The 10,598-nt window shown below is 38.0% G+C and overlaps 1 protein-coding gene and 1 long non-coding RNA gene across 5 annotated transcripts; both read right to left on the reverse strand.

The window, feature by feature from the left end:
• Positions 2,587-4,700, reverse strand: LOC104767158 (the record flags this gene model as incomplete). 4 transcript variants are annotated; one of them, XM_019241565.1, is given in 5 exon segments in its annotated part: positions 2,587-2,945; positions 3,122-3,486; positions 3,599-3,724; positions 4,443-4,495; positions 4,596-4,700. In XM_019241565.1, coding segments are annotated over 2 exon segments (716 nt in total), but the record flags the coding sequence as incomplete, so codon positions are not given.
• Positions 10,084-10,575, reverse strand: LOC104767159. The gene is made up of 2 exons (XR_764193.2): positions 10,508-10,575; positions 10,084-10,404 (listed from the first exon to the last, which is right to left on the reverse strand). It is a non-coding gene; the product is annotated as an uncharacterized LOC104767159 (long non-coding RNA).

Here is a 10,598-nt window from a genome sequence, read left to right on the forward strand (position 1 = left end):
CGGAGCTCAAAACTTAGAAGTGTTTAGCGACTCGCAGTTAGTCGTCAATCAAACCCAAGGGGATTACCAAGCCAAGGATTCTAGTATGGCTAGATACTTGAGTGTAGTGAAGGAGCTTATCAAAGCGTTTGGTAGCTGCAAGATTAGTCAAATTCCGAGAGAAGAGAACAATCATGCAGATGCACTCGCTAACCTTGGATCCGCACTCAAAACTGACACTTCAGTTAATGTACCCCTACTGATTCTACAGTGGCCAACGACTAAAAAAGACATAGAAAAGCAAGAGTCTTGCGTCGTGACGACAAGCGAAACATCGAGTTGGATGACGTCAATACTCAACTATCTTCGAGACGGCGTGTTGCCACTGGATCGCGCTGAATGTAGAAAGATCAAGCAGCAAGCTGCACGATATATTCTCAATGGAGGACAATTATATCGTAGATCATTCTCTGGACCTTATTTGAAGTGTATTACGGCGAGTGAAGCTCAATTAGTCTTGGCCGAGCTACATTTAGGAGAATGTGGAAATCACTCTGGCGCGCGAAATCTAGTGCTAAGAGCCAAGAGGGCCGGATACTACTGGACGACGATGAACGAGGATGCTGTACGATTCGTTCGTCACTGTGACAAATGTCAAAGGTTTGCAAATGTCTCAAGACTGCCACCAGAAAATTTAAAGACAATCAGTTCTCCATGGCCATTCATGAAGTGGGGCATGGATATAGTCGGAAAATTACCAACAGCGCCAGCTCAGAAAGTTTTCCTACTGGCTGTGACTGACTACTTTACAAAGTGGGTGGAAGCAGAGGCGTTCAGCCAAGTCAGAGCGCAAGAAGTCAGTAGCTTTCTATGGAAGAATGTTATATGCAAATTCGGGGTACCTCATGAGATTGTCACTGACAACGGACCCCAATTTGCATGTAACAAGTTTAAAGATTTCTGCGATGATTGGGGCATAAAATTAAGCTTCGCAACACCAAGGCACCCGCAGTCTAATGGTCAAGCAGAATCGTCAAACAAAACAATTGTCAAACTACTGAAGAAACGCCTAGAGAAGTCTAAAGGAAATTGGGTAGAAGAGCTTCCAGGCGTGTTGTGGGCTTATCGTACCACTACTAAATCATCGACCGGTGAAACACCGTTTTCACTCGTGTATGGAATGGAAGCGGTAATACCCTGTGAAGTAGGCGTAAAAACGGCACGAACCGAACACCCTAACTTGCAGGAGAACGAGAAGCTGATGTGTCTCGAACTTGATCTACTAGACGAGAAACGAGAGACAGCGAAAATAACCAATTGGTGCTATCAACAGGAAGTGGCTAGGAGCTACAACAAAAATGTGCGCACACGGACGTTTCAGGTAGGAGACTGGGTCTTGCGACGTACTTTTCAAAATACAATGGAACAAGGAGCTGGGAAACTCGGTCCCATTTGGGAAGGTCCTTACAAGGTCATCGAAGTTCGTGGGTCAGGAGCCTATAAGCTGCAAAACCATGAAGGAAAAAATCTTCCTAACAGCTGGAATGCCCTGCATCTGAAGAAATACTACTTTTAGTGCTTTTGTTTTTTGGTTTTTCACCATTTATTTTTGGTGTTCTTTGATTTTCCCGAGGATTTTCACTACATGTCTCAAGTTATAGACAATGGTTTTAATAAAACTTGATTTTTTGTCTACGTGACATATTTGAGAGCATAGGACACGTCCATGTGATTGTTTAACGTATTGAAGCCGTTGATCCATGAACACATGAACAATAGGCTCTCTACAAAAGATCAAGCAGCAAGTTGCACGGCATATTTATTTTTGGTGTAGTCATCTAAACGCGAAACACTCGCTGCAATTACATATTAACGAGACATCGTTGTAGGAATTTAACAAATTCAGCGTCCACCTAATGGTTGGGTACGAGGTGATATACTTGACAGCAAAATACTTGCTTACAAGGAGAAATAACTTGATACTACATTAGGGAATACCATCACGATGCGAAGCATTTTTACAATGTAAAACATGCACAACGTTGTCGCACTCAAAATCTTCACAACGTAGAAAACACCTTCACAACGTAGAAAACACCTTCACGTTGTAGAAAACACCTTCACGTTGTTGAAAACATTTTCACAACGTAGAAAACATCTTCATGTTGTAGAATACATCTTCACAACGTAGAAAACACCTTCACGTTGTAGAAAACATCTTCACAACGTAGAAAACATCTTCACGTTGTAGAATGCATCTTCACAACGTAGAAAACACCTTCACATTGTAGAAAACACGTTCACGTTGTAAAAAACATCTTCACAACGTAGAAAACATCTTCATGTTGTAGAATACATCTTCACAACGTAGAAAACACCTTCACGTTGTAGAAAACATCTTCACAACGTAGAAAACATCTTCACGTTGTAGAATGCATCTTCACAACGTAGAAAACACCTTCACATTGTAGAAAACACGTTCACGTTGTAAAAAACATCTTCACAACGTAGAAAACATCTTCACGTTGTAGAATACATCTTCACAACGTAGAAAACACCTTCACGTTGTAGAAAACATCTTCACAACGTAGAAAACATCTTCAGGTTTGCTCTCCCAACAAGCATTCCCGCAAGGCTTCCCATCCAGCTATGATAGCTGCTCCATTCAAGAAAAACTCAAGCTCATTCTTCAAAACGTCAACTCGTTTCCTGAGGACCGTGATCTCTTGCTGAAGCAGTTCCTTTTCCTTCAGTAAATCCAAACCTGAAGCCTGAAGATCGAGTATGGTCTGATCAAGTTCTTGCACTTTCGCTTCAAGACTAGAAATTTCATTGCTTTTCGCAGCAATGGTCTTGTGAGCAAAATCGGTTCTTGACTTCTCATTGTCCAGCTCACGCCTCAGATTCTCATTGATTTGGTGTTCAGAAGATAACTTCTTATCGACGAGATGGAAAGAAGACATTGCCTGGGTCCACAAAAAGAGAAGAAACAAAACACGTAGTGAGTAGCATTACAAGTCAAAAGCTAAAGCAAAATTGCAAGTTCTGTTATAAACACTTGTTGAAAAGAAGCATGTGTAAAAGAAGGGAAACGTTTGGAGAACTTTGCTGCAATGGCAAAACATGTCAGTAATGAGTATACCTTGAGGAGATCAGTATAGACGCTATCAATGGTGGAGTTGGTCCCAATGTCGACCAGAGATTCAAAGTTATGAGTGAGAATCTTGCATCTCAATTCCTCGGCAGCCATAGAAGTAGTGGAGCTGGAGACTAACTCAGAGGAAGGAGATAGGACCGCAACAGTCTGAACAGTCCTAAGCCGCCTCGCCTCTGACGAATTTGCGGTGTCGTCATGAGTCTTACGCTTGTGCGTGGAAAGATCACCCAGAAACTGCACTTCATCTCCGGATGAGGAGGGATTAGCCTCTGCTAATTTCCCAGAAGCAGCCATGAACTTTGCAAAAGCATCTGATGTGGAGCTCCGCTGACCATGGGACATGTTGAAACCTGCAGAGAAGAAGCAACATGATACGTTAAGAAACGGGTGTGTCTACAAGCTCACATGGCAAGGGAGACATAAACTGGAAAAAGAAAATGAAGTCAAGTGATGCTTTCTAACCCCAGATAGAACTGTTCTCTAAAGCAAACTTGCTGGTAAGAAACTCCACAGAACGATAAAGCAACGGATGTTTTACCACTTCAAGAGCTCCATCCCTAAATGCTAGATTTGCTTTGGAACTGACACCTGCAACAAACCAAGAAGTAGGGAAACCCGGATTATCACCCACTTTCATAAAGACATATCTTTCTCGCCATCCTTCTTCAAGCGTTCTCCTGGAATGTCCCTCAAAGTCAACAGCTAAAGGTGGATGATTCCTCGTATGTAGAGAGTATCTTCCAGGTCGGTGTCAATTTTCAAAAGGAAATACGCGCACAAGACCTCTTCTACTCCTATGGTAATGGACTCCAACTCCCCAAAAGTTTGAATGGCGGTCAGCAATCTCCAGGCTGATGGGTAGAGCTGGCCAGGAGAAATTGCAAAGCGCTTAGCCACTTTTGCAATAAGGGATGGAATCACCTCCCGCAAGCCTGCCGCAAAATACAGCTCGTAAACAACGACCTCACCATGCTTTGCATCCGCTGCTCGTTCTGAGGGAAGAGGAAGCCTCAAGTTCACAGACGATGGTAAGTTGTAAGTCGTCTTCAGCTTAAGAACGTCATCCTCTTTGAAGACTGAAGGTGGGTTGTTCTGCAAGAGCTTCACCTCTAATGACACATTTCTAAGAGACATGCTAGAATCCACACTCGAACTCGACCTACGATGCACTTTCACTCTGTCACCAACGGAGGATAAGCCAGCTACAATGTCACGGTAGTCACCCATTCACGGTGAACAGTCACCTTAGAAACTGGCTACGGCCGGGTACCCATAGGGAAGTTATAGAGAGGGATTGAGAGTTTACCTGAAGATTGTCAAGGGGAAAGAGACTATGAGGAAAACTGAAACCGATTGCCACTGGGGAAGGTGAAATGATAAATCAGAAAAAATAATCAATGGTCTACACAAATGGAAGGAATAGAAAATTCTTGTTAAGGAGCAGGAAAAATCGACTTACCCAAGATTATTCAAGAAAATAGTCAATGGGATCTGAGAAAAGTTTCTTCGAGCAACAAAAAAACACAGCCGCAAATGGCTTAGGGTTCACAAACAGTGGCAAGTGAGAAAGACGACAGCAAAAAGAAATGGGTCTATAGTGCTGCTTATGGGCCAGTGTTATCTCGTAATGGGCCACAAGATAAAGCGAGAGTACAAGTCCATTTGCGTTAAGAAGTCTACGCCAGACTCAAGGTAATGTGTCATATGCTTTGGTAAATTATTATTTATACCTATGGATTTATTAAAATAATATCATCTGTCTACACTACTCTCTAAATTCTTATTAAGAAAAAGAGAATGGGGGGGCAAATTGTTGGGCATTATTTTGATCATAAAAATTATAATAGATAAATTCTATTATAATTGTGATATATTCTATAAATAATGGAGAATTATGTATTCTCTAGAAGACTATATTGATATGGGCCGTAACGGCAAGCATTGAGTCAATACGGGCCGTAACTGGACCTTGACACCGACTGCGTTCCTTTGACGAAATGACATCATCAAGAGAATATTCGAAGTTGATCTCATCAAGAGAATATTCGAAGTTGATCTCATCAGGGAATATTGGAAAACGACCTTATCTCATAAAGAGGCGGTTACACGAATCCAAGTCCTATAAGGATTAGGGTTGACAAGGTTTCTCTATAAAAAGGGGAGCTACGTCTTCATGATACGACACAAAAGGGAGAGCAAAAGCAAGATACTTCACGAAACCACAAGGCTCACGACTCAGTTCATAGATTGACTCACTGCGCTTGATTTCTTGTACTTCGCGATCGATATTTGATTAATAAAAGCAACTATTCAACATCTGTTTCTTGTTTCCGTAGTCTTTGAACGAATCGATTAATTTTGCTCAAACAATCCTTTAGCTGCAAGTTCACAAACGTACATATATTATATAGCATACTAATCACAGAAGCAAACATGCAAACCATAACAGTTGGACAAAACTCAACCGACGGCGACTTTTAAGGGTGGTGTAAGCACAACAAAATGTCACCAAACCCGGCCTATCAAAGTGGTTCCTGGGCTACCACAGGGAGTGAGTCTCACACGTTCCAGGGTTCGAAGAATGATTGTGTTGTGGTACCTTGACCTTGCGATTGCTTGTCTAGCAAGCAAGTATACATGGATTCACCAAATTAAGGTAATCTAAATTACCTCCTCTTAAAAAAAGAATTCTTAAACTGAATCATGCAGCAAACCTTCTAAATAACACAGAGGGGCTCAAATATATTTCGTCTCCCCATATTTGTAGTCTCGATATTTTCTTGCCATCATGTTTCGAAGAAGATTGTCCCGAGTGGCTATGAATTCGATCTAGTGGAGCTTTCTCATGGAAGAAGAAGGGGTAATCATCAACACAATGGTAGTGTCAGAACGGGTTTGGGTGATGCACCTCCTCGACAGAAGGTTGGTCTTGTTAGGAGGTTTCGTTCCTTGGTTTAACCATATATATTTGTTCTCTAATGTTAAGCATTTTTACGATAATCTTAGTCTTTTCTCTCCAAAAGCTTATAGTATACATATCAATTTGCAAATTTTCATCACAACTTTTGACTATCGTTGAGCTTTTTATTTTGTGCTCTTGATGAATATCTTTGTTCATATGAAAAAGGTAATTCTAGGCATATGAGCGTAACTGTTTTTGGTAGGCTTGTTCTCGTAATCTTTAACGAACAGTAATTAAACCTAGGATTGATCAGTTGTATACTTGTATGTTTATGTTCTAAAAATCTTTAGCAAACTGTTGTAAACCGGGTAATTGAGTTGTGCGTTTAAGTAATTATTAAATTGAGATTAGGTAACCAATTCTTATCCATCAAAGTGGTAGTGACTCGGCATGTTCTAAGGGTCTCTCACCAGGGATCGAGTAACGATATTGGTACCCCGGGAGTTTTGATCGGTCCGGGTAGTCGTCTATCACAGAGAAGCATGCCTCTTTGATGGTAGCCGAATTAAGGTAATCTAAATTACCTCTTTTTAATTCAAATTAGGGTAAGAAATGCATCATGGAGACGTACGTGCAGAACTAGGACCAGCTGTATAATCTTTCAGCTGCAACTTGATATAAGTCTAAAAAATATCTTAATTCTTCATCAAAGTACATAGATTAAAGCTCAATGGAAAGCGACTTTAAAGAACGGAGTAGTCACAACCGTGACTTATTCAACCTTCCATCAAGTCTCACCTCCCTTTATTGCAAACGTACCAAAATCTTCCCATCTAGAGTTGGTTTGTTTCTCTTTACTTTATTATTTGGAGTTTTTGTCTAGTGTTTTGTACGTAGTCCCAAGGATTACTTTTTTTTTTTTTTTTTTTTTAAATAAAGATACAAGGCTTCTAGGCTCAAAAAAGGTAGCAAAACAAGGTCTTATTGACCTAGTCCCAAAGATTACATATGATAATACTATTTGTCTTGTTTGAACAAAAAAAAAAAGATAATAATATTTGTCTTTTGTGCATTGCAAAATTTTATCACATCAATTTTTACTATTGCTTGAGCTTTTTAATTATCTGGCTGAATCTTGTTTATACAAAATTAAAGTATTAAAATAACTAAACAAAAAAAACCCTTGCACATGAGCGTAACAATTTTCTGGTTACGGAAATGTTTACCGGACCGTATTTGACCGGGAATTAAGTTGTGGTATTATAACAATAAGAAGTTATTAAAGAGAGAAAGGGTCACCAATTCTCTGCCAGCAAAGTGGTGATGACTCAGCATGATATTGGAGTCCCACCATGGTTCGAGTAACTATATTGGTATCCCCGAAATGAGATGGTTAAATGTATCCCTCTCTCTTGCTTCGACCGAGCGCCGGTGGAAGTCCAGTGACCCTCGTTGGAAGCATGAAAGGCAGGGTTGGTTTCAACTCTGTCTTTGAACCGGGGAAGTCTACCACAGAGAATCATGCCTTTGGTTGGGTAGCCGAACTGGGGTAATCCAAATTACCTCTTTTTATGAAAAAAAATTTTCGTTCTTAAATTTTAATTACTGTTATGACAAACTAGAAACAGAGCATCACCATATTTAGAGAAGAAAACTAAGGACAAATGGACAATGACATGGTCTTTGAATCGTGTGTTTTCACATTCTGCAGCAAAGGTTGGGTAGGAGTACTAGTTAGCATTAAGGCGTCAGATAAATAAACTTAACCAATGTGTGCTCTATGATCAACAATCTGCTCAAAGCACTCAAACATGGCTAACTAGAAAATGCATTTCAACAAGTTTAGTATAAGCTAATTAATCCCTCATATATTGTATAAACTATGAACTATAAAGCGTAGCTAATCAAATGCATTTTATTTTAAACAGCTTAAGAATAATTTTGTCAGGCAAATTCTGTAAGAGCTTTTTTAATATACAGAGTGATTTACTCAAATGTTATCCAAATTAGGTAATATTATCAGAATCTACAAACAAAGATTTTATTACTAGAATATTTCGGGTATTTTCAAAATACCCAGCATGCCCTTGTTTTATGTTACCAGAAAAAACGTAATTACAAAAATGTCATTGCCACGTCAGACGCCACGTCAAAAACGCTGACGTGTAACAATAACTCAGCCATAACGCGTTACAAAGGTTTGTTGCGGCTGAATTATAGGTATATTCCGGCTGAGTTATGGAAAAAAACATTTGAGTAAGAGCGGACGGCTGAGTTAGAGCATAACTCAGCCAAGCGTTACGACTGACTTATCAAAATCTGGCTGACTTATCAAAATTTGGCTGAGTTAGAGCATAACTCAGCCAAGCGTTACGGCTGACTTATCAAAATCTGGCTGAGTTATGCTCTAACTCAGCCGTTCTTACGGCTGAGTTTTCACCCGATGGTTGAGTTGTTAAAATTTTGGCTGAGTTATCACTACGACACGGCTGAGTTATCACTACGACACGGCTGAGTTACCCTTTTCTGACTGGCTGAGTTATCGTACAACTCAGCCGTGATAGGCTGACTTATTGTTCAACTCAGCCGTGATAGACTGACTTATCGTACAACTCAGCCATTCGACAGCTGACTTAGTAGCAAAAGATTAATTACTAGAATGTTATTCAGTTACGGCTGACTTATTAAACGATACAGCTGAGTTACATAGTTTCAGTTGATGAAGCGGCTGAATTTGGCAGCAATTTCTTTTGCTTTTTAATTACTGTAATGTTTTTCATGTTGTGACTGAGTTATAATTTGTTTGATAGCTGAGTTTTATATAGACTGAGTTACAAATTACTACCTTAAACCAAACACAATATAACCAAAACCAAACAGTTATATTAAAACCCATAATGTTGGAAATATGAACCCTAAACCTCAAACCTTAACCCTAACCCTAACCCCTAAATGTCATGTTTTGAATGTTGTACACATTTTGATCAGACTGTGTAAAAATCAATCTTTGTCTATAATTATTATTTTTTATTGCTTATAATGATTGTAATATTCATTTTTTCATTCTATATTTTAATTTTGAGTTATAATAATTCTAATTTACAAATATTTCATAAGTCAGCCGTTTATGTTGATAACTCAACCATATCAGTCAATTGTTTGATAAATACTTTTATTAAAAAAAAATTTAAAAATTCAAATTCAAATTTTGAATTCCTTTTAAATAAAAAATCGCTAAAATTTCATTTATTACGCGTGTGATTCTTAACAATAAACATAATTATTGTTTGCATCTCCCCAACAATACTTTTTGTATTCTCGAGAAGGTATATAATAAATTAATATATTCGTTGCATAACTCAGCCATAACTTTACCATAACTCAGCCAACCCTCAAATTAGAATGACTAAATAACCAACCAAACCGAACTGAACCGAAAAAAATAATTTTTCTAATTTAGTATTTTTGAATTGGTATGTTTGGTTAATTTCGGTTATATTCGGCTTACTTTCGGTTATATTAGGTTAATCTACTTAATTACAATATATTTTGAGTTATTTATGGTTATATATTAATCTAACCAACCCATAATCGGAAATAATAAAAAAAAAATTGATTTTTAAAAAAAATATTCAAATGGTAATAATATTAGTATATCCATATTACCACCTTAAACCAAACACATTAAAACACATTAGAACTAAAACCAAAAAACAAATAATGTTACTCATCTGAACCCTACATCTCAAACCCTAAACCCCAACCCTAACCCTAACCCCTAAACGTCATGTGTTATATGTTTTGTGAGAATGTGTAAAAATCAATATTTCTCTATAATTATTATTTTTTATTGGTTATAATAATAATAATATTCATATTTCAATTGTACATTTAAATATTGAATTATAATTATATAAATTTACAAATATTTCATAAGTCAGCCGTGTAAGTCAATAACTCAGCCATCACTTATTCACTTTGTCGGAATTTTTTTATTTTTTATTCAAATTTTGAATTCAATTTTTTAATTATTTTGTATAATATATTATAAAAAAACTAACTTTATAAATTTATTACGCATGTGGATCTGAGCACAGAATTATTGTTTGGTTTCCCCATTTAACATCCATGGGAGATTTTGATATGCACTTCGAATGATATTTTTTCGAAGTAATCATGTGATTGCAGAACTTACAGCCTGTAAAACTGAAAAGTGAAACGCAACCGACATTACTCAAAAATAAAAATACAATCAAAGCTGCCAAATTAGGTCTGTACGTTAGCTTCTTCCTGTAGTCAGCAAGATCCATAACTCTCTAAGCAAAGGTCTGTACGTTGCTCAGGTCAACTGGTGATAAATCCTGGCCTGTCAACAGTAAGAAAATAACCGTCTCAGAACAATTGATACTAAAAACACATTTATTCATTGCTATAAAAAAAACACGGGCGTAAAGATAGTTGTCATTAACTATCTTCACTAGCTCGGGGAAGTGCCACGAATACCATTCCCTGTAAGAACATTGTAAACAGTTCAGCTACCAATATTTCTCAAAGGTAAAT

The sequence above is a fragment of the Camelina sativa genome, chromosome 19 (assembly GCF_000633955.1).
Source record: "Camelina sativa cultivar DH55 chromosome 19, Cs, whole genome shotgun sequence".
Lineage (NCBI taxonomy): Eukaryota > Viridiplantae > Streptophyta > Magnoliopsida > Brassicales > Brassicaceae > Camelina > Camelina sativa.